The sequence below is a fragment of the Myotis daubentonii genome, chromosome 1 (assembly GCF_963259705.1).
Source record: "Myotis daubentonii chromosome 1, mMyoDau2.1, whole genome shotgun sequence".
NCBI classification, from domain to species: domain Eukaryota; kingdom Metazoa; phylum Chordata; class Mammalia; order Chiroptera; family Vespertilionidae; genus Myotis; species Myotis daubentonii.
Genome location: NC_081840.1, coordinates 5,760,195 through 5,784,580, shown reverse-complemented (window position 1 = coordinate 5,784,580; position 24,386 = coordinate 5,760,195). Strand labels below are relative to the sequence as shown.

The window sequence follows — 24,386 nt, the reverse complement described above, 5'->3', positions numbered from 1 at the left end:
TAAAAGAAAAAGGGCAAGACGTTTGTAGACAGTGCTACAAAGAAAATAAAACAACAGTTATGAGATAGAGTGACAGAGTGTGTGCACACTAATTTCAATGAGCAGAGAAGGCTTCTTAGAGCTGAGACTTGAAAAACAAGGTTACACTAAGAATGGGAGTACCTGGCTCAGAGCACTGGAAGCAGAGGTGAAGAGCAAATGCTAAGAAACAAATTTAAGGAACTGAAAGAAGGCAGGAAGGCTGGAGCATAATGGGAGTAGAGGGAGGAGCAGAGAAGGAAACAGGGGCCAAATCATGTGTGGCCCTGCAGGTTATGATAAGGTGTTTGGATTTTCCTGACAATAATGGGATGTCTGTGGAGTGCGGGTGTGTTAAAACATACAAAATAGCCGAAACCGGTTTGGCTCAGTGGATAGAGCGTCGGCCTGCGGACTGAAAGGTCCCGGGTTCAATTCCGGTCAAGGGCATGTACCTGGGTTGCGGGCACATCCCCAGTAGGAGATGTGCAGGAGGCAGCTGATCGATGTTTCTCTCTCATCGATGTTTCTAACTCTCTATCTCTCTCCCTTCCTCTCTGTAAAAAATCAATAAAATATATATATATAAAAAAAAATAAAACATACAAAATATAAAGTTTACCATTTTAACCATTTCTAAGTCTATAGCTCAGTGGCATTAAGCATATTCATTGTTGTGAGGGGTTTTTAAGCCAGGGAATTAAGTCAACTGATTTCAAAGTCTTAGAAAATTCAGAAAAGAATAGATTGTGTGTGTGTGTGAAATCCATAGGTCTGTATTTAGTCCTTATTAAAAATCTATAAAAACTTATTTAATATAGAAACCATATTTATACAGGAAAAAAAAGTCCATCACAACCAGTTAAGATTGTTTAACGTTTAGTCTAAGTAAGACTATTCACAATTAAAGAGCTATGCTTTAAGAAATGGAATACAGTATATTGTTTCCTACTGTCACAGAGGAATTCGGAAAGGAGAATTCCTTGGTATAAAGGAACTGAAAATGCTTTTAGGGATACCCCTACTCCAAACAAGTCATTTTACAAAGATCCCATGGTCATAAGTTAAGATATAACAAGGTCAGATACTTTGGGTCAGTGCCCTCTAAAGAGGAAATCTGATGGTTACTAATATGATTCCCCAAACCACTGGGCTTGCTGTTATTGATAATTAACCACTAAGTTTAATAGAATGGGACCTGCTAACAATATACTTAGCACTAGGAAACGGTTCCTTTCCTGTACTGAAATTAAAGCCCACCATACACAGGAAGGTACAAATTTATACAACAGAGTCCATTAACTTCCATGACCTCCCCACATCTTCCTAATGTTTTGCTAACAATAGGGAAATGTGTGTTATTTTCAACATCCAAGTTACGTGTAAGACAGCAAATTTTAAATATACAAGGTTTGAGTGTTTATCCATTATTATTAAATACAACTCAGGTAAATGTCCAGATCCTAAAATTATAAAAAGTTTTCACTTTTGCACACTCTTCCTATGGGAAGCAGTTAGAGCAGGGTTTATAAAATGGTCACCTGGAAAGAACAGATCTGGAGATAACAACAAAAAGCAGATCTTAAGAACTGTTTGTTCTAATACCGCCCCCCCCCCCTTTTTTGCTAATAACTTGTTATGGGCCCTAAATTTCGCTGCCTTAAAACAAACCGACCTAAAAAAAACCTAAAAAACCAAACCGACCTTTCTAAGCAGAAAGGAGTCTGGCATACTTTCAAAATATTATTTTATTTATTCTCTTCCAAAAGCCCAAAATGCTGGGAGGTAGGTCAGGAGCTCTGACCTTTTCCTGATATGGATTCTTCTTTCCCCACTAAGGAAAGTCGGCTGTTGAAGGTGGGAGGGAGAAGAAAGGGTTAATAATGTGGCCTGGAGAGTCTGACAGTGGAGGCTTTATCAGTAAACCAGGCCTCCAGAGCTACCAGGTCAGGAATCAGGATCTGACTTAGGCTGCCCCACGTAGCTGTTGACGTCATTACTTTGGAGAGGACTTCTTTGGCTTTGCTCCATGGAAATTTATGTTTATAGCATTCCTACTTAGTGATAAATAGCATGGCCAAAAAGAACTTGAAAATCCACAGAAGAATGGCAAATATGTACAACTAGTGATTGTTGACATACCTGAATTTTTTGAATATACAACATTATAAAGACAATTTTTTAAATATATTTTTATTTCAGAGAGGAAGGGACAGGGAGAGAGAAACATCAATGATGAGAAAAAACCACTGATCGGCTACCCCCTGCATGCCCCACTGGGGATCGATCAGTGACCTCCTGGTTCATGGGTTGATACTCAACCACTGAGCCATGCCAGTCAGGAAACACTGAAAACATTTTAAGACATATCCATTTTCTTTCAGAATACTGATTCAAGTATCAAAAGTTTTCTGGTCTTAGATGTTTTGCTCAATCCAGCACAAAGCACTTCTGTATTTGTTCTAACAAGATCAACAGCCTTGAGTGAAGGCCACAATTTTTAACTACCTGAAACATCAAGATTTTAAAGCCTTCTTAGGTCTTTCTCAAAACTAAATGTTTTAAATACTCAGCTTTTATCATTAGCCTCCCTACTCCACCTAATGCTCTAGTTAAGTGGTTTAGTTTACAATAAGCTCCATAAATAGTATGTTGCTCCTATACAGTAGTGATGAATAATATTGTGCCCCTAATCAGGCAAATATTGAAACAGTCATTAATTATATGCCAGGGGGGGAAAAGAAAACATGGGCCTTGAAGCGATGAATTAAGAATAATGAAAACAGCCCTGGCTGGTTTGGCTCAGTGGACAGAGCGTCAGCCTGTGGACTGAAGGGTCCCAGGTGCGATTCCGGTGAAGGGCACATACCAGGGTTGCGGGGTCTATCCCCAGTAGGGGGCGTGCAGGAGGCGGCCGATCAATGATTCTCTCTCATCATTGATGTTTCTCTCTCCCTCCCTTCCTCTCTGAAATAAAAAATAAATAAATAATGAAAACATAGTTGAACTGTGATTAAATACTGAATGTGTTCAGCCTTACCTGGGCCTTAACCATCTCATGTGAAAAATAAGAAGGTCCTGTTATCCATACAATGGAGCACCATTCAGCCATAAAAAGTACATCCACAACATGGGCGAACCTTGAGAACAGACTAAGCCAGACACAAAAGGCCACATACTATATAATTCCACTTAAATGAAATGTCCAGAACAGGCAAATCCAGAGAGACAGAAAGCAGATTAGAGGTTGCCAGGGGCTGGGGGGAGAAGGAAATGGGGAGTGAATGCTAACAGGTATGGTGTTTCTCTTCGGGATGATGAAAATGTTCTGGAATTAGATAGTGGTCATGGTTGTACAACCTGGTGAATATATATTAGAAACTACTGAACTGTGCATATGTGAATTATATCAATTTAAAATAGGAAAAAGCAGATATTTAAGGACTTTATAACTTTCAGATCTAAAACTACCCTATAGCTAGTACTGTCCAATTCAAAGGCATCAACCATAGGTATTACTGTTACTCTGGTGGTAAATCAAAGATGGAATATAAGCAAAAGAAACCGATAAAACCCAAATATTTGGTTTCCACAAACATGCTGGGCCCTCATTCAGCTTTTTTTTTTTTTTTTAAACCAAGAGACACTAATAAGTAACTAGAGTCCTAAGAATATGACCCTATATATAGTTACTTTTATTAACAGGTTAAGCGCCCAGCCTGTTTTGTCTTGGCGCTTAACGTGTTAAGAACTTGGGGTTAGACAAAACTGTCACCTCACAGAACTCATTCCAACCTAAAAGAATGTTTTAGTGAAACTCTAGTTGAAACTTTCGAGACTAGGATCAAATGAGAGCAAGTATGTGAAGCAGTGAGTACATTGCCTGTGCGTGCGCTCGCTCTCTCTCTCAGCTTAACAAATAACCTGCTTTGATTTCTTTAATAGATTTTTATTGATTTCAGAGAGGGAGAGGGAAACATCAATGATGAGAGAATCATTGATCAGCTGCCTCCTGCATGCCCCACTGGGTATTGAGCCACAACCTGGGCATGTGCACTGACCAGGAATCCGACCGTGACCTCCTGGTTCATCGGTCCACACACTCAACCACTGAGCCATGCTCGCAGGGCTGATTTCTTACCTCTTATCAATTAGCTCCTTATTTCAGATCTGAAGATGAAACTACAGTGTATGCAGAATTTTTAACTTGGGACATGTATAGTTAATTACCAACTATTTAGCTTCTCTTTGGCAATAATTCCAAACCACAAAAAGAGGGCTAGTTTACCAAAAAACATGTTAGGAAATAGGCCATATTATGTTATTGCCATCAAATATTTACCACCTTTATGCACAGAGGACTCTGTAACACCAGACATTCTTTAAAAAAAAAAGAGGGTGGGGGGTGGGGGAGACAATTACCCCATACTGTGCAACCAGGTAAGCAGCCACTTGCACATGGATAGTAATGAATTTTAAACTAGACTTAAGTGTAAATTAACTCCCATTAGTCAAGCCCTGAGACTTTCCTCCCTGACTGATTTGATATGTACCACTTCATCAAGTAAAGCCTCATTACCAAAATTTCAAGGTATTCAAAATAGGTTAGCAATTTGGTAAGATCAAATGCAGAATCTGTAAAATTCCCTGGTTTTCTAAGTTACCATTAAACCAACATGATCATACCATAAGAAAAAGTAAATTTAATGTTACGTGGTTAACATATCTCTACCTAAATATCAAATTTCAAAGAAATCCACCATTCAGCCAACTCAACATAACCAACACCTTTTCTCCCTCCCTTATTCCATGCCTATTAGTGCAAAAACATATACTCAGTGGGCACTTATTCTGAGCTACCAAAACATACAGAAGGCATCTTTTGATAATCATTAGGTCCTAAAGTCAAGAGATTTCATTTTAACTTAGAGCTCCTGCTAAACTAAAGGCCCTCTGAAATGCAGAGCAGCGCCTGTTAGCACTTGCTATTGAGATTATGGCAGCAGCTCTGATCCCCTTTGCTGAGTTCTGAGTCACAGGTCCATCCAAACAGCTTTAGTTATTAGTTATCTCAACTTGGGGCTTTCAATAGATACCACCAGACCAGCTTTTCAGTGCAATCTTTTCACCTTCTATTTAAATCATTCCTCTAACTTCAATTTAACTTGTTAGATTCACAAATAAGATAAAGACATAAAAAAAACCTGCCTTTTGAAAATCATAAATACCCTATATAAGAGATTTACACATGCCTTAGATGTTTTTCTGGCCTTCGTTTAAAGCAGTATTAAAATAGTAAAATGACGCTTTTCTGGAGTACTTTTCACGGGAAAAATAAGGTAGCTTTCTACCAAGCATGCAGAGGCTTACAGTACTCGATTTTATTTAGTGGTACAGCCAACCAACTTATTTGCAAAGAGGCAAACAGTACTTAAAAAACTTCCGGAATCGTCAAGCGCTAACCATTATCTCCAAACATTCGTGGGCCCCCTCCACGACGCGCCGCGGGGGAGCGCGGTCCAGGCCGGGCCGACACGGTGACAGGCCGGCCGACGCCAAGCCCGCAGACGCCAGCCCGACGTGCCGCCCAAGTCCCGCCCCGCGAAGACGAGCGCGGCCGCGGGCGGGGCCCGGCCTGCGCGGTGCGTGGGAGCAAAGGGCCCGGGCACTCCCGCCCCCTTCGGAAGCCGCCTCCCGGGAGCCGCGGAGGGTCCGGGGAAGGGGGCGGGGGCGGCGTGAGGGTGAGCGACGCCCTCTACAGGAAGGCGGGGGAAAGGCGGCGGCGGGACGCGCTGCCGGGCCGGGCGCGAGATCCGCCCGCCCCACCAACGCCCTCTTCGCGCCCCGAGCCCTGGGCCTCGCGGGGAGCCGGGCGGGCGGGGGCCAAGGACAACGAGCCGACGAGCCGTCCGTTGGCCCGAGCGCGCCCCGCCCCGCCCCGCCCGCGCCGCGGGGCCGCCCAGTCCAGGGAAACTACGCCATTGCGGCCTAGCGGGCGGCGCCGCTCCTCCGCCGCCATCTTTTCGGGCCGCGGCCGCCGCCCGCCGCCCCCGCCGCGGCCCGCCCGCCATCTTTTGGGGCCGCCATACTTGCCCTGCGAAGAAGATGGCGGCGCCCATCACACACATAAAACATGGCTTCCCTTCAAAACAAAAACATCCCGGGGGCCGGCGCGGGCCGGCGCGCGCGGTCGCTCACCTGAGGACCACATGGTGACCGAGAACTCGCCCTCCAGGGTCTTGATCTGCACCTGCTTCTGCTCCCACTTCTTGTTGCCCGCGTCCGCGCCGCCGGCCGTCCCGGCTCCGCCGCCGAGGTAGCCCTTCTTGCCGCTCTTCTTGCCGCCGCCCTTCTTGACGCGGCCGCCGCCCGACGACGAGCCGCCGCCGCTTTTGCCGGCCGCCGCCACGGTGACCAGCGTCTGCTCGATGTAGTCGTCGTCGCCGCCGGCCGGCGCGGGCACCGGGATGAGGATCTGGTCCTCGAAGCCGTCCTCGGCGCGCAGCCCGTCGGAGTCGTCGCCGCCCACCACCTCCTCGCGCGTCTGCACCAGGATCACCTCCTGGTGGTGGTGCACCTGGGTCGGGTCGTCGGTGACCAGAGGCTGCAGCGCGATCATGGGCGGGTGGTGGTGGTGGTGGTGGTGGTGGTGATGGCCCATGTGCCCGTGGCCGCCCCCGCCGCCGTGGTCTCCGCCGCCGCCGTCCTCATCGTCGTCGTCCTCCTCTTCCTCGCCCACCACGGTAGTCTCGATGGTCTCCACCGGGATAGTCTCCACCTCGATCTCGTGTAGCTCCACGATCTCGGCCGGCATCTCCGAGCCGTCCGCGGCGATGTAGAGGGTGTCGCCCGAGGCCATGGCTGAGGGCTCCTCCGCCACGGCCGCGGCGGCCTCGGCTCCGAGCGAGGAGGCGGCCGGCCGTGGGGAAGGAAGGCAGAGGGAGGAAGGCGGCGGGCGGGCGGGGGGAGAGGGGGCGGGCGGCAGGGGGAAGGGGCGGGCGCGGCGGCGGCGGCGGCGGGCTTCCCCGCCTCCTCGCCTCGGTGCGCCCCGCGCTCGCTCGGCCGCTGCTCGCCCCGGCGCCCCGCCTTACCGCGCCTCGGCCTCCTGCTCTGGCCGCGCCTCCTCCCGCCCTCCGGGCCGGCGCTCCGCTTCCCCCTTCCTCCTGCACCTCCGCCTCCTTCCACACAAATACCAACTCCTCACCCCGAGCCCAGATCTGGCCGCCGCCGCCGCCGCCGCCACACTGCGCTCGAGCTCGCCTCGCGAGACTTCCGCGCTGGCCCGGCCCACCCCGCCTCGCTCCTACTCGCCAGCTTGCCCTCTCGCTCCTCCTCCTCTGCCAATCGGTCAGCCGTTCGCCACGGAGGCCCCGCCCACTCTCCCGGGCTCCTCCCGGATTGGGGCAGGCGGGACGGCCCCCGCGCGCGCTGGCTGGCCCGCGGCGCGTGATGTCACTGCGCCGTCGCCGCTAGTCGCGCGACTCCCGCCCTCCGCGGTGCAACAGTGGCAAAACCCGTCGCCCCAGGCCCGGGCCGCACTCGGGATCCGGGCGTCGCCGCGGCAGCCGCTACCTCAGGAGCTGGTGAGCGGTGCGCGCGGCCCGGGGCACCGCGGGGGAGGGCCGGCCGGCCGAGCGCGGGGCTCGGAACCGGGGGGCCGCGTGGGGAAGCGGGCGGCGCGTGCGAGGCAGCCCCGGCGCCCCAATAAAGTCTGTTTTGACGAGACACGCCTGAGCCTCCTTTTTCTCGCGGGACGGCGTTTGCTCTTGGCGCCTGTCTTCGGGCAGGCGATGACGGCCGCGACAAAGGTGGGCGGGCAGCAGGAAAATGCCCGCGGTCTGCGCGCTCCCGCATTGCCCCGCTGGGCCCAGGGCGGGGCGCCGATGGGCCGCGCGGAGCGGGCAGGTGGACGTGGCGCGCGGAGCCCCCAGGTCTGCCGTTGGGAGGGTGTCCGTTATCCTCTTCTGACCCGCGGAAACCTGGGGCGGAGCCGTTGGTGCCCGCTTCCCGATAGAGCTTAGAACCAGGGTCCCGGCCGCTCGCTGTGCCGCTCGGCTCCTTCTGGTTTTCTGCAGTTTCCTTCTGGGCTTCCCTTTCTTCGCTCTCCAGCCAATCATGGCTTCCCCTGACCCCAGTCTTCACCCATTTCTCACATCCACAGATGCTCCGCCTTATGCCCACCAGGCTTTGCATCGGTCTCTTCTTTAAAAATCACACCATTTTCCCGCCCTGTCCTTCATTCTACCTGCCGCAGAGCCTAGATTTTTCCTGGCACGAGTTAGCGGGCCAAGTTGAACCTTCCTGAACAGCCAGCTGCATTGCAGCGAAGTGGTTTTGCCCGTTTGCTCTTTGGGCCTGGTTTCAAGCAATAGAAATAAAGGTGCGCTGATTTTTTAAGAAAGCCATGAGAAACTGGAAACTTGGGACGGTGTGTCTTCGCTGTGCGCGTTTGGCCCACGTGAATTTTCTGAACGTGTATGTTCTCCATGTTTACTCTTGTCTTTTGGGTAGTGTTCTTGCAGTTGAAGCCCCTGATTATATGAACTGTAATACATTAATCTTAGATCCAACTTGTTAAAACAAGTTGGTGTCCTTATGGGGCCATATTAGGGAAATATTTGCATTTTGATTAAGTGACTTGATCAGTCTTAATTCCTATTTATTTCTAAGTGGCACGGGACGTGAATTTTGAGAATATTATTGTAAAGTAGTGAAAAATTAGATCATTTTGAATCTGAGATTTAAAACCTGAGTAATTCCCTTTGGAATGCTGCACCCACACAGTTTGGCAAAGTCAAATCTGTTGAAATACGTTCTTTCTAGCTTGTAAATTCTGCAGAAATATTTCACATGTGAAAACCAGTTGTGGGAGAATTTTTGTGGCTTAATTTCCCCACCTCTAGTCATTGATGGGAAAATGTCTTTGCAAGTTGTTGATACTTCCCCTTAGAGAAAAGAAAAGGGAAAGTACCCAATTAGGTAGTCTAGCTTCTGGTCACAGATCTGTAGACTACACAGGCCAGCGTGGAGAAAGCTGAAAGGGTTTTTCAAATTGTCAGGAAGGTGGTAGGTGTGAGGTGCTCCTAAATGCTATCCTAGCACCTGCTCATGAATAGTACTTTTTGTTTTAACTTGCCCTGGAGCAGGTGACGTGTTAGACTGGCCTCCGGTTTTCTGTGGTGAGAGATGTTCTTTCTTCCTCTCTTTAGCTGTGGAGTAGCTTTTGGCTCAACATGCACTGTCCTGAATCAGCTCTAGCCTGCTTGCACTTGCTGCTAAAAGTGAAAATCAATTTAAAAGATAAGGTTAAATTGCCATTTCAGAGACATGAAGCTTTAAATGTAGAGATAATCTCACTTTTATTATGTTCTGTTTGAGCAGAATGAATTGGACCAATGAGCATTCCCTCTGAACTTCTAGAGTCCTCCCCCGCCCCCAGGACAGATGATTTAACATCACTTAATCTGGTATTTCTCTTACACCACCAGTGTTTTTACCCTTCCCACTTCCACAGGCCATGGCTATGTCTGTCTACAGCTTACTGCTTTGCACATAGAGTTATGAGGTGGAAAGCACTGACAGAGGAGTTCTGTGGGGTAGTGCTTGACCCTCCCACCTGTCTCAAAAGCTCCAACTTTGGCCCTGGCTGGTTGCACAAAGGTTAGAGCATCAGCCCATGCACAAAAGGGTTTCAGATTCAATTTCCAGGCACATACCTGCTTTGCAGGTTGGTTCCCAGCCCCATCACAGCATGGGTGAGAGGCAGCCAATCAGTGTCACTCTCATATTGACATTTCTCTCTCTCTCTCTCTCTCTCTCTCTCTCTCCCTCCCTCCCTCCCTCCCTCCCTCCCTCCTTTTCCCTCTCCCTCCCTTGTTTCTTTCCTCCCTTTTTCTCTCTCTAAAAATGAATGGAAGAAAAAAAATAAAAATAAAATAAAAATCAATGGGAAAAATATCCTCAGTTGAAGATTAACAAAAAATAAATATCCCAGCCAGCATGGCTCAGTGGTTGAGCGAGGGCCAATGAACCAGGATGTCACTGTTCCGGTCCCAGTCAGGGCACATGCCCAGGTAGCAGGCTCAATCCCCAGTAGGGGGCATGCCTCTCATCATTAATGTTTCTATTTCCCTCTCCCTCTCTGAAACCAACAAAAATTTATTATAAGTCAATCAATCAATCACGACCTATATAATAAAAGGCTAATATGCAAATAGACCAAACCGGACCAACAACTGTTCGCTATGATGTGTGCTGACCACTGGGGGGCACGCACAGAACATGGCAGGCATAGGCCGTGGTGGGATAGTGGAGCAAGTGAGCGGGAGTGCCGGTCACTGTCACTGGGGTGAGCCTCTGGTGGTTACTGAAAATTCTTTGCTCCCACATGCCGCAGTCCTGCCCGGTGCTCGCACCTGCTGCTGGCCCCGCTCACACCCGCTGCTGGTGCCCAGCACTGGCCCTGATTGCCCCTCAGAGCTTCTCCACCTCCCCTGCTCCTGAGGGGCGATCGGGGCCGGCAGCCGCCTCTCGCACCCGCTACCAATGACAGCACCGCTCACACCTACTACAGTTCTGGAGCTGTCACTCACACCCCCTGCCGGCACCAGAGACACCACTTGCACCCTCTGCCGGCACCCGGTGCTGGTTCCGATTGCTCGATTGCTCAGCGCCATCAGCAGGTGGGAGCAGCGGCTGCTGGCCCCAATCGCCCTTGAGGGCTTCTCCACCTCCTCCTGCTCCTGGGGGCAATCAGGGCAGCATTCGCTACTTGCACCCACTGCTTGTCTTGTGCCGGCCTCAGTCGCTCTGTGCTGTCCGCAGGTGCGAGTAGGGCTGGCGCTGTCAGCACATGGGAGTGGTGGTGGCAGGAGCAGGGCTGCTGGCTGACAGGCCCAGGGGCCAGGTAGGGGTGCAGAGGATGGGCTGAGACCCGCCCCTGTGCACACTCAGCCTTGTGGCCCACAGTTCCTTTCAAGGTGCACGAATTCGTGCATTGGGCCCCTAGTTCTCCTATATAATAAAAGGCTAATTGCAAATTGATAAAATTGCGGAACAACTGGTTGCTATGACGTGTACTGACCACCATGGGGCAGTGCTCAAAGCAGGAGCTGCCCCCTGGTGGTCAGTGTGCTCCCACAGGGGAGCGCCACTCAGCCAAAAGCCCTGAGCCAGGCTCACAGCCGGCAGGCTAATGGCTGGCCAGCGCAGTGGTGGTGGTGAGACCCTCTACCGAGGGCTCCCGTACTGTGAGAGGGCGAAGGCTGGGCTGAGGGGACACTCCTCTCCCCGATCCCCCCACCCCAGTGCATGAATTTCATGCACCGGGCCTCTAGTATAATAAAAGCCTAATATGCTAAGTGTCTGACCGTTAGTTCAACCAGTCGCTATGATGTGCACTGACCACCAGGGGGCAGGTGCTCTGACCCGTAGGTTAGCTTGCTGCTGGGGTCCGGCCCATCAGGACTGGGCGAGACTGGGCGAGACAGGCCGGACACGCCCTGGATCCCTCACATGGTCCTTCCCCAGCCCTGATCATGTATTGGTGGGGTCCCTCTCCTGGCCTGTGCCCTTGCAATCTGGGACCCCTTGCGGTTTCAGCCGATCCCTGCAGGCCATGCCGAGGAACCCACGGGTCATGCACGAGGCCTCTAGTAAATAAATAAAAGCTCCAACTTTGTACAAAGCTTCCAGTCTAGTGTGGAAATTAACGTCAACTATAGAAGTAGAACATTAAAATCCTAAGAGCTATATAAATGTGGATGACTCTGGAGGAGAGTCCCAAACAAGATTAACCCCAAGAGGCCCACACCAAGACACTTAATAATTAAAATGACAAACGTTAAAGACAGAGATAATCTTAATAGCAAGAGAAAAGCAGTTAATTGCCTACAAGGGAGCTCGCCATAAGACTGACAGCTAAAGTCTTCTTGACTTTGGACTAACATTGGGATTTTCCAGAGTGCCCTTGGAAAAAATCTCAAAATATATGTTCTCTTTCATGAAAAAAATAGTAAACTAATCAGGCTTATTTGATATGTTCATTTATATAGGAAGCATCGTCAAGAAGTGATCGTAATTTTTAAGGGTATATTTGTATGAAATTCCTAAATGTGATATATCAGATACAACTTTATAAGTCACAGTTCTAAAATGTATGCCACTGAATTCCTTGTTAATTGTATTACGTATATTTTAAAATACATATATTTTTATTGATTTCCAAGAGGAAGGGAGAGGGAGAGAGAGAGAAACATCAATGATGAGAGAATCATTGATCGTGCTGCCTCCTGCATGCCCTACACTAGGGAGAATTGAGCCTGCAACCCAGGCATGTGCTCTGACTGGGAATCGAACCTTGACCTCCTGGTTCATACCAGCTGGGTGTTAATTATATTGAATTTTCATAAAAAATAATTTCCTTTACCACAAACTAATTTAGCTGCCTCATGAAATTGCCCTGCTCTGCATCAGTTACAGTATGGAGACTGGTTGACATGTGTGGGGCCAGCCTTCAAGGAAACCTGCCCAGAGAGGAGCTCATGGTCTCGCTGCAAGGCAGTATTGGGGTTTGCAGCTAGCGCCAGCATTTCCTGCCCTTGCTAGGCTGCAAAGCCTCTGTTCCAGTTCAGATCCATGCTGAGTTTCCAATAAAATATTTAGGAAAGTTAAGATGAAAATTCATGTGTGTAGTTTTCTTTTTTTTTTTTTTAATATATTTTATTGATTTTTTACAGAGAGGAAGGGAGAGGGACAGAGAGTCAGAAACATCAATGAGAGAGAAACATCGATCAGCTGCCTCCTGCACACCCCCCCACAGGGGATGTGCCCGCAACCACGGTACATGCCCTTGACTGGAATCGAACCTGGGACCCTTCAGTCCACAGGCCGACGCTCCATCCACTGAGCCAAACCAGTCAGGGCCTGTGCGGTTTTCTTAATCATTTAAACTATAATTATTTTTCCTAATTGGGGGATCTATGAAATATGAGCTATTAAAGGGATAACTCTCCAAATCAATGCATATTTTTAGATGTGGAGTTAAATTATGGTGAAATGGCCTAACTGTAGATGTCTATTAAGCCCACCTAAAGGTCTTAGTCAAAGTCTTTTTCTGGGGCTGAATGGTTTATTACAGTAAATGAACCCGGTTATTGCCCACAAGTATAAGGGAAGTTGAAATCTTTAATAATAGATGAACCTCAACAAAGGGCTTCTGTCTGGAGTGGCACACGTAGGGTAGGGCAGCTTGATTGTTCACCTGCATAATCGACATCAAGAGATTTCAGAAGCAAATTCTTTTGTTATTTAGGCAGCTGGTGATTGTTGGTCCTGGCACTCCTCCCCTCCACCCCAAATAATAATAATAGACGAGCCTCATTTTTCTCTAGTTTATTGTTAGAATGCCCCTTCAAAGCAGCTACATCAACTTATTTGTATGGCGGTTGCTCCCGCCACTGCCCTTCCAAATGAATGCAACCTGCACACTCGAGCAGAAGGGGCAGAAAATTCTCCTTCAACCCAATGTAACTCACCACCACACTTGTTTCACAGCATACTTACTGCACTGGAAGAAACAGGATGTTGTCTTATTCCCGGGCTGGTGGGTGTGAGGCAGGTTAGTGTGGTGGAATGGGGAGGGCTCTGGTGGACTGGGACTTACCTTGTTCTCTGCGAGAGTGAGCGGAATAGGGGTTTTTCGTTTGTTAAAGAGGACAGAACTAGGATTAGGTGAGCCCAGTGTTCCTGCCCCACTTGTGACTACCTGCTCTTGCAGTGCGAGCAAGAGAAACAGCTGTCTTCATAACGCCTGCAGTACGGAGGGGAGGTAGGCTGTGGACAGACAGCTCACAGATACTTGTCTTGGTTCTAGTCCTCGGAAGTAGAGAGGGCGGGGCCCAACCTCATCAGATAAAGGCCTGGGAGAGCTGAACAGACCACACAGTGCCGAGTGCAGCGCTTAGCTTTTTCTGTGTTAATTTCTATATGAAAAGGGAGTAGATAAAATAAGTCAGGTGATAAAATTGTAAACATTTGGGACAAGCCAATAAAACTGAGGACAAAAAGGGTATTTTTAGCCTTGGAAATTCATCAAATTAATCCACTGAAACTGTTGTTGAGGATAGTTGAGGTTTCTCAGTACTTGTTTTTTAACATCATGTGCCACCCTCCAACCCGCTTTTTATGACCCTTTCCTTGTTCAAAATTCCCACCTTAATTTGGGGGTTAATCCTGGAGATTATTTGGGAGTTTCAGGCTTTGGAAGGTAGGACAGCTGTGGAACTGATCAGTGGGAAGGACAGACTTGAGTCCTCAAAACTTGACTTCGGGTCCTGGTCATGCCATTTATCGTCCAGGTAACATCAGCGAAGTCCTGGAACCTCTAAACTGCCTTTTCCCAGCTATCCAATGGGCCGAGCACTGCCAGTGCCCAGGTTATAGGAGAAAGCGGAGATGGTAAGTGGAGTGCCCAGCTTGGGCAGGCAAAGTTTCTGCTCCCCAGGACTGGTTCGGGTTTCTTCTCACTGTTCCTTTTCTTTGCTAGGCGAACCAGCCCTGCCCGCACACCTCCACTTCTGTGCTTATGCTTTGCATCCACTGCCAGCTTTGGGGCTAAAGCTTACAGACAGGGCCCAGTACTCACACGGTGTCTTAGAGCAAATGAGAACTCATTTGCCGACCAGACTTTTTGTCATCAGCAATAGGTTTTTAATCTCTCGGAGCTAGGTGGATTACTTTCTATTAAAAGTAGAGCCCTGACCGGTTTGGCTCAGTGGATAGAGCGTTGGCCTGCGGACTGAAGGGTCCCGGGTTCGATTCCGGTCAAGGGCATGTACCTTGGTTGCGGGCACATCCCCAGTAGGGGGTGTGCAGGAAGCAGCTGAATCGATGTTTCTAACTCTCTATCCCTCTCCTTCTCCCTTCCTCTCTGTAAAAAAAAAAAAAAAAAAAATCAATAAAATATATATATATTTTAAAAGTAGAATAAACAACTTGCTTTTCTGTTTTGTGTCAGTCAGAACGCAATTTCTCAATGTGGGAGCTCCTTTAGGGAGTGTGTCTATATCTGTGATCCAGCTGCTGTGTTCCTGGTCACTTTCCCCGTGACACAGGTGCTTTGGATGGGGAGGGTAAACCCAAGAAGACTTGGCAAAGGCATTATTATGGTGGGTCAGCAGCTGCCACTCGACAAAACAGCAGCCTAGAGGTGCAAGACCGACAAGAGGAACACCATCAGCCTCTTCTCTCCACGCTTCAGTGAACCACAGCCCAATTCAGAATTGTCACCAAACCACCATGGCACTCTTCCTGGCACAGTTCTTCCCTCCCTTAGGTCATGTACAGTTTTAAACTTGGGTTGAAAGGATGGGGTGGGGAGGAAGGACTTCATTATGTTGTAAACTATGCCATCCTATCTCTGCCTGAGGATGGATTGGAGTGACCATGTACTATTTTGCTTAAGTGGCATTGTCATTGTAAGAATGCACTCTTAGATTGCCTGAATCTTTGCTTTTTTTTTTTTTTTTCCTTTTCACAAATTATTAGGGTCATACTGGTTAACAAAATTATACAGGCTTCAGGGGCACAATTCCATAACACATCATCTGTACACTATATTGTGTGTTTACCACCCCAAGTTCCTGGTGACTTTCTGACGAAGTCATGCAAAGGCAGTGCTTACTCTGCCATGATTCAAGCCTAACGCCATCGCAGATGCCACCCTCTCTACCATCTCAACTTCTCCCGTGTTCATTGAAGACTTGGCACTTAATCTACAATTTTCCTCCTGAACCTAAGCCATACCTGACCCTTGGTCGACTTGAGCCAGCACAGCCTCCTTATATGTTGGCTTTCTAACTTGTTACTCTCATTTCCATCTCTTCAGCTGCCATGTCCTTGTCATGCTTACGAACAACACCACATCTGGAATTTTAACTCCCAATATCCCATCCTCTCTGACGCTCACACCTTCTGTCCCGTTACTGCTATACTTCGGCCTCACACCTTTCAATCCCTCTCTTTCCCAGCACCCTCGGCCGCCAGTACTACTTGTGTCTGATGAAATGTCACCAAACAACCCACTTCTGTCTATACTTCTGAAACTCTGGAATCTCCTGGAAACCCCACCGGTGTACATAGATTTTGTCTTGCCTTATTCGTGGTCTCCAGCATCAACTGAGTGTGTGTCACTGGACAACCCTTCCTATTTGTCCTAAGTCACGCTCCCTGCACCATTTTGCTCAGCAAATTCTCTAAATGACTTTCCTCAAAATCCTTAAGAACTCTGCTTCTGTCCATTTCTCATCCCCCTGCAGTAGCCCAATGCCTGGCCTCCTGCTTCATGGACACTGGAGGGCTCAGAGTTTGTTTCCTCCCCTTGTGCGTCTCCCTGCACATTAACAGACAAGCCCCCTCCACTGGCAGTGCTGCTCCATGCTGAGCCTGCTCCTCCACCTGTGCTCTCGCCCCCTCTCCTCCCTCATGTCCCTGCACGCTCACTCGTCTCCTCCTCCCATGCGCCTGCCATGTTCCCTGGCTCTCTTCCTTTGCATTAAGTCCTGCTCCTTAAACAAGACTCTCATGACCCTGCCTCCCTCCAGCCATTGCCTTATCGCCTTCCATTCTGAGACCAGGTTTGTTGTAATGGTCTCTACTTTATCTGTTCATCCTGGGATCGTGTCTGCAGCTGTGTGCAGACATTCTGTCATCTGCCTGGTCTTGTGCCCAAACAGGTGAAGACTCCTGATCTTGACTCTTCTGTCTTAACACTTGACATGGTCTGCCTCTCTGTCCCTGGGACTTCCACCACTCTCCTTTTTCTTCACTTCCCGTTCACTTCCCGTCTCTGACTTTTGCTTCTCTTGCTGCTCTGCTGGTTCTGCCTGTCCCCCTGGGTCGTCTGATCCACTCTTGTGGCCTAACAAGCACCTGTGTGCTGACCGTGCTGAGGCTCTGTCTCTATCTGGATTCTCCCCAGAGCTCTAAGTCCATGCCCCACTGTTCCAGGTCGCCCTGCTCCTGTCCCACAGGCTCACTCTCACGGTCCACTGACCTTCCTCCACCCTTCCTCCTTTCCGCAGGTGTCTCTCACCAGCTGACTCCTCTCGCTCCCTAATCCTCACTGGTGGCCACCAAATCCTGATGTGTTTACCCCCTGACTATTTCTCAAGCGGACTTTGCTCCATTCCTGCTGCTCCTGACCGTGCAGGCCCTGGCTCTCACCTAAACCTTTGCTAACCAGCCGCTCTACCCCCTGCAATCTTCCTCCCCCAGGCACTCCTGAACTTTTCTAGCATGCAGATGCAACACACCCTCCTGGATCACTGCAGGGGTTTCTGGGGGCCTCAGGGTCTACCAGCTCCTTGGCAAGGCATTCCAAAACCTCCTGGCCTCCTTTTCTGTCCTGCTACCTCTGGACTTCATTTTCCTCTGCCTGAGATGTCCTTTCCCACCTCCTCAACTTTACTCCTCTTTCCAAACAGCCGAGACGCCTCTAGGAAGCTTTCCCTGGACAGGTGTTTCCACAGTGCTCTGGCCCAACTGCAGTTGTTCTTACATTATTACGAAAGTGGCTGCTTTCCCACAAAACCACACCTTTGAGGGCAGGGAAGCAGGGCCAGCCCAGGTAAGATATGGTTGGGACCAATCAGCAGAAATAGCTGGTGATGCTACTACCTGTGTCCTCTGCCCTACTGCTTGGAGAGTCAGGTCCAGGACCCTTGGCTGCATTAAGGAAACATGGCAGAGTAGAAAAAGGAGTTCTGAAAGCAGACAGGCCTGGATTCGAATATTTGTTCCATCAGTGATTAGCTACGTGATCTTATGTGAGTTTCTTAACCTGTCTGGGCCAGTGTCTTATCTGTACATTAGGACTATTAATTACTGTTTAAGATTGCTGTAAAGTTTGAGTGAAATAATATATACAAAGCCCCTGACATGTAATAGGTGCTAAATAAATGTCTTTATCTGTTACTGCTATTGCTATTCCTCTCTCCCTCCTGCTCCATCCTGACATCCGGCCTCACGGAAGTTTCCTTGTTCTTGCCCCTTGGCTCACACTCCCTTCATGAAGGAACTGCCTCACATCCACCAGCCTCCATGCGCTCAGACCTTCCAGTTGGAAAGAACCCTTCCCTGGGCTCCTGTTCCCCCGCGTGTGGGAGTCCTCACGACTCAGTCAGCTGCACTCGTAGATGGTTCCTGGGTTGGAAGCTCCTGGAAGGTAGGGCTGTTTCTTCTACGTCTTTGCAGCTCTTTATGCTTCTGAGCTCAGGGCTGGGACAAGCGGAGACTTAAATAAATGGTGGCTTACTCTGAGGGGGTGGCAGGCAGGGGAAGGCTTCACCGGGCTGAAGAGTTGTGAGTCTGCACATCAGCTCACTTGTCCTTAAGATTTTGAGTGATGGCAGTTTGCAAGCAAATCATCATTTGTCTGGAAATTAGACACAATTCTAGAAAATTCACTTCAAACAGTGAAAAAGCATCCATCTTGGAATTAGTTCATAATGTGAAGAAAGACTATTGCTTGCCCCAGACTGCAGGAAGTGAGGTGCATGTCTCATTATCTCTCAGAAGCATATTGAAAAGAAAGCCTTTCAGCACACTGAGCGCTGGAAAGATCATCTTATTTTGACCAGCTCAGATGAAGCTGACATAATCTTTCAACCAGCCCTCTCAAAGCAAACACATTACATGTAAAATCCTGTTAGCACAGCTACCACAACAAAGAGAGTGCATATAAAATGACCATCTCCTGTCGAAATCAATGCCTTATTGATGGATGTATTAATCCAGTGGGTAGCAGGTGATGGGCATACAAGTAAACATCTATTTTATAATCAGACAAAAGGTAGTAAGCCCTGGCCAGGTAGCTCAGTTAGTTAGAGCATCATACTGATGCCCCAAGGTTGTGGGTTTGATCTCCAGTCAGGGCACATACAGGAAGCTACCAATTCATAAATAAGTGAAACAACAAATTCATGTTTCTCTCAAATCAATAAAAATATTTTCAAAAGTAAAAATATGGCCCTAGCCGGTTTGGCTCAGTGGATAGAGCGTCGGCCTATGGACTCAAGGGTCCCGGGTTTGATTCCGGTCAAAGGCACATGCCCCAATTGCGGGCTCAATCCCCAGTAGGGGACAGCCAATCAGTGATTCTCTCTCATCATTGATGTTTCCCTCTCCCTTCCTCTCTTAAATCAATAAAGATACATTTTTTTTAAAAGAGAATTAAAGACAAACTTACGGTTGAACTCTGAAGCGAGGAGGAGGCTGGCAGCCCACATCTGGGTCACTAGGGAGTGGATTGTTGCCATCACAACTGGGCGCTGGAGTTGGAGGCGCTCCGGGAGCACGGTGTCTGGTATTCACAGTGCAGTGCACAGAGCTCTCAGGTACGGGAGCCGGCCAGAATCTCCTCTCTCACAGACCCACTGTCTGTGACTGCAGCTGCGGCGTCCTGTCCCCCTTCCTCCACACCCCGCTTCCTCTGCACCCAGCTCTCACCTCTTCCTCCCTTATGCGTCTTGCCTCCAACTTTCCCAGCTTTCCTGTCCGATCCCCCACACCCTTCTTCCCTGCCCTGGGCCACCTGGAGCCTGCCTCCTTAACGCAGTCAGTGTATATGTTCACACTCGTCCCGTTGATCGGCCCTGGCTTTCTGTGAACCAGCCAATGAGTTATGGTGTGGAGCTTTTTTTCCCTAGAAAAATTCCAGCCCAAGTTACGTTTTCAGTCCATGGACTTGTATTGATTTTTCTCCCATGGAACAGTGATCTACAGGAAAGCCCCACCACCCTGCAAGTACAGGCGGGAAGGACTCCCAGGGCCTCCGCTGCGTGCGCAGAGCTGCTCCCTGGCCCTGGAATCAGGTCTCTATAAAGTGATCCCCCAGCCCCAGGCGGAGGGGGCGGGTGGAGAGCGGGGCTGGCGCCTTTCCGGAGCTGCTCCCCGCACTGCCGAGAACAGCAAGGTGCAAACATGTTCAGACTCCCTGGTACCTGGGCTTCTGGGCGACAATTGGGTTGCTTCCATCTGATGCCCAATTTTGGAAGGCTGAGGTAAAGCAGTGTGAGAAATGCTCACCTGTCCGAATTCAAATAATGGGCTCAGAGAAAGAAGTATGGCAAGAAACGAGACTTTTAATACGTCCTCGCAAGAGTGGGCGTCTGTCCGATTGTACAGGCACACACAGAGTAGTGATCACAGGCTGTTTATCTCCTAGGGTACGAGAGTCCCTCCTCCAGCTCCTCATTGGCTGAGTACTATGGGGTTAATAGTTTCCTCATATGTTGCCTGGCTCTTATTGTCTCTTATTGGGTTATTTTTTAAAAAAATGAGCTGAGGCCTTTTCTAGTTGTCTCCACCTCCCCCCTGTCTAGTTGAGGCGGCACCAGGTGTTTCATCCTGGGCATGTCGGGGGTTTCCACCATGATGCTAGCTCACATACACAGTTCTTTGTTCTTACATCCTCTTCCCTCCTCCCTACCTTCTGTTTGCCCAGGGGAGATTCAGTAACCGGTTCCATTAAAAGTTGACTGTGATGAAGATGGATCACAGAGGCCTGTCTCCTACTGTAGGCTTTGGTGTTTGCAGGTTATGGATGAAAAAGGAGCTCTGTAATAAATCTGAGTCCAGTGACGACGTAGCCTCACAGGGCGGCCTGATCACAAATCCCTAGCTGGACAGGTCTCGGTGGGTAGACAAGCCCCAGGCACAGAATTTTTTAATACCTGCCCCGCCCATTGTGTCTGTGCCTCTAGGTTAACAGCTTTGCAAGGCCAGAGTGAACCTGTTTTCCAGGCCCCTCAAGGCCTAACCACCCTCCAGAGGGCACATAATCTTTCTAGTTAACTACCCTGTAGTCCACCCCCGTCTTGCTTTCCCCCGTCTGTCTTAATTCTAAATGAAAAGAAACTGCATTGGAGACCTTGCTCCTGGCTTCTCAACAATTTGGCTCCAGCTCATGAAAATTTTCTACAGGTCTGAGCATTTCTTACGTCAACAAGGTGTATGTGATGTGTAAATTACAGCCTGAACTTAAAGTACCCAGTGGCAGTGCCACTTCCTTAGCTCTACCCCGTCCCTATGGCTCTGTTTTCTGGGTCCCGGGTGGCAGTTTGCAGCAGCAGTCACACTGTGTTGGGTCCCTTGCACGCAACGCACCCCCCCACCCCACCCCCACCCCGCCTGCTCCCCATTCCTGGATCTCTGGCGCATTGTTTTCAGCCCATCCAGTGGTGTGGTACGCGCCTAATTCCCTGTATTAGTCCTTGTCAGTTTAACATATCACCACTGCAGAGAGCCTGCTAAGGTCTGAATGTTTTCCCACCCAGAATTCACATGCGGAACCCTAAAGTCAATGGAAGAAATGTTCAAACCTGTAGAGAATTTTTATGAGTTTGAACCAAACTGACAATTGCCAGGTATTAAAACCTCAAAGAATTGAGAAAAAGCCCCAGAAAAATGGCAGTTTTGCATCTTATTTTATACATTACAATCAGAAGAGGAGGCGTACCCAGGTTACATGAAATCTATTAGTGATAGATTTGGGAGATGGGAGAAAGCAAATGGGAAACCTCTGGGATTGGATAAAAAGTGAAATGAGAAAAAAACAAAACAGTGAAATGATAGATACCACTTTGAAATCTGTGGGTGCAGGATAGTTAACAATTAACATGATAACAATACAATGAGGGGATCTGTGCCTTGTGGTTGAGGGGTCTGAAAAAAGGAAATTACTTGATATTCCTAAGGCAGGTTAGCAAAGATAATTGGCTCAATTAAGGTGAAGATAGACTTTTGTTAGGGAAAAATACTGCCGCAGTACATGACTACTTGCTGAACTGCTTTCAGTTAGAATTTTTTTTTTTAATATATGCTTTTATTGGTTTCAGAGAGGAAGGGAGAGGGAGAGATAGAAACGTCAGTGATGAGAGAGAATCATTGATTGGCTGCCTCCTGCATGCCCCACTATCGGGAATGGAGCCAACAACCCAGGCATGTGCCCTTGACAGGAATTGAACCCGGGACCCTTGAGTCCGCAGGCTGATGATGCTCTGTCCACTAAGTCAAACCGGCTAGGGCAGGAAGTTTTTTATATATATATATTTTTTTTACTAGAGGCCTGGTGCACAAATTTGTGCACCAGTGGGGTCTCTCCGCCTGGCCTACAGGATCGGGCTGAAACCGGCTCTCTGACATCCCCTGAGGGGTCCCGGATTACAAGAGAGCGCAGGCCAGGCTGAGGGACCCCACCAGTGCACTATTGGGCTGGGGAGGAGCACAGGAGGTTGGCCAGCCAGGGAGGGACCATGGGGGGCGGGGGGCTCCAGGGCGTGTCCAGCCCATCTTGCTCAGTCCTGATCGGCCAGACCCCAGCAGCAAGCTAACCTACTGGTCTGAGCTTCTGCCCCCTGGTGGTCAGTGCATGTCATAGCGAGCGGTTGAGCAGCCTTAGCATATCATTAGCGTATTACACTTTGATTGGTTGAATGGATGACTGGACAACCGGACACTTAGCATATTAGGCTTTTATTATATTGGCTTGATTTCAGAGAGGGAGAGAGATAGAAACATCAATGATGAGAGAGAATCATTGATCAGCTGCCTCCTGCACGCCCCCCACTGGGGATCAAACCCACAGCCTAGGGAATCAATCATAGGTCTATGCTCAGCCACTGAGCCACGGTGGCCGGGCTAGAAAGTTTTAATTTCAGAGCATCCTATTGTGGTTGCTTTAGGTCTCTGAGTTTGTGAGGCTGCCTTACAGGTCTCCTCTGAGCTTGTCGGGTTTAGTGTGTCGCCCCTTTTGGTCCACACTGATGCCCAAAGATGTTCCGGGGCAGTGGTACTAGGTGTCAGGAGAGGAGCCTTTGGGGTGATTAGTCCCGAGGGCGGAGCCTGGTGAACGGGATTGGCGCCTTTATTAGACCCCACCGAGCCCCTCTGCCCTTTCTGTCATGTGAAGTCACAGAGAAGGGTCTTCTGTGACCGGAAGAGAGCTGGCACCAGAACCAGGCTATGCTGGCACCCTGATCTCAGGCTTCCAGCCTCCAGAACTGTGAGAAAGAAATGCCTGTTTTTATAAGCAACCTGTCTCTGGTGCTTCCTTATAGGCAACAGCTGGAGCGGACTAACACAGAGCCTTCCCTTCCCCTGGACCCCCGCTCCCTCCCTGCCTGTCACAGTGTGCAGTAAGGTGGGGTTGGGTGCCTCGTTTCTCTGCCATTCATTTCTCTGCCATTCGGCTGTAAGGTACTGGGTGCAGGCTCTGTGCATCGGCCTGGACTCCTGCCCAGGCCTTGTCCGTGCTCACTGAGTCACCTGAGGGGTCCAGCGCCACACCCGCCCACAGCAGCGCCTCTGGCTGCCCTTGGCGGCCAGCAGCCGCTCTCCCAGGCCTTGTGGGGAGCGGAGAGCTCCATCATTGGCACTGTCACTTCCTGCTGTAACTTCAGGCTGTAATTTACACATTGCTTATGCCCAGGGTTGGCGGAAGCTGGCTAGTCCCTGCCTGAGACCAAGTTTCCGGGAGGTTTCACAAGGTTCTGATCCCCCAAACAACCGAGCCCATCCCAGAATTCAGGAATTCTGCCAGGCCCTGGGTCCTGCCTGTGATGTCCTGAGGGCAGCTTTCTGGGCCTGGCTCAGGGACAGAGGTTAAAGGGGGCTGGGGTATGTATCAGCTTAAAAGCTGTAAAACAAGTTTCTGCTCTCTCTCAAGTGGAACAATTGTCTCAAGATCCAGGGAGGGAGGAAGCCACCTGGGTTGGTTAAACAAAGTGGATGGAGGTGACTTCCTGAGGCTCGAGGAGGCAGTTACTTGCGGTGGGACTCTGCCCCGTGTTGGGCTTCCTAATGACCTTGACGTCTGTGGTAGACAGAGTTCCCGGGGACAGAGCATGAGGAAAAGCAGGTGGACCCGAGAGCGGAGAAGGAAGCCAGGCAGCCCGTGCTTGTGTTCCCTCCTGCCTTTCCTTCTGGGTGTGGCAGGAAACAGCGCCTGCCCCTCCAGCTCTCAAATTCTTTGCTTCTGTTGCCAGGGGAGGTGGCCAGGGCCCAGCCGGCGGCACTGACCTCAGGAGAGACCTCTCCCAGAGGCGTGGGCAAGGGCAGGAGATGGAAACTTCCTTCTTATCCAGAAAGGCTTCGAGGGGCCGTGGGACCCATTCCCTCTATTTCAAGCAGCTAGTAAGTGGCAGAGAACTCAACCCCGTTGCTGAGTATGGGGGTTTCACTCTAATAGTTTTCAGGGTTGTAAATAACACTGGCAAGGAATAAGTTGCTTATTTTTCTTTTGGATGATTTTTCAGGAGCAAAATTACAAGGTCAAAACATAGGAGCATGTTCATAGATCTTGTTATATA

The 24,386-nt window shown here is 49.4% G+C and overlaps 2 protein-coding genes and 1 non-coding gene across 15 annotated transcripts in view; 2 read left to right on the top strand and 1 right to left on the bottom strand.

The window, feature by feature from the left end:
* The window catches only part of YY1 (YY1 transcription factor), a 33,511-nt gene extending 26,634 nt beyond the window's left edge, over positions 1 to 6,877 (bottom strand). For all 7 annotated transcript variants that reach the window (XR_009451717.1, XR_009451719.1, XR_009451716.1 and 4 more), the window contains exon 1: positions 6,217 to 6,877. Coding sequence is in view for 3 of the 7 variants with exons in the window: in XM_059686242.1 (XP_059542225.1) it covers positions 6,217 to 6,877 (661 nt within the window). In the remaining 4 variants the exon portion in view is untranslated. The remainder of the gene's footprint in view (positions 1 to 6,216) is intronic.
* LOC132229806 (uncharacterized) overlaps positions 6,876 to 24,386 on the top strand; it is a 33,136-nt gene continuing 15,625 nt past the window's right edge. For 2 of the 7 annotated variants that reach the window (XM_059686297.1, XM_059686283.1), the window contains exon 1: positions 6,876 to 7,601. In XM_059686297.1, the coding sequence (XP_059542280.1) occupies positions 6,876 to 7,601 (726 nt within the window). Of the gene's footprint in view, positions 7,602 to 14,375; positions 14,476 to 18,049; positions 18,242 to 19,244; positions 19,413 to 19,790; positions 19,890 to 24,386 lie in introns of all 7 variants that reach the window. The other 5 variants (XR_009451720.1, XR_009451722.1, XR_009451725.1 and 2 more) reach the window with 5 other exon arrangements.
* Positions 13,224 to 13,361, top strand: LOC132225018 (U11 spliceosomal RNA). The gene has a single exon (XR_009450785.1). It is a non-coding gene; the product is annotated as a U11 spliceosomal RNA (small nuclear RNA).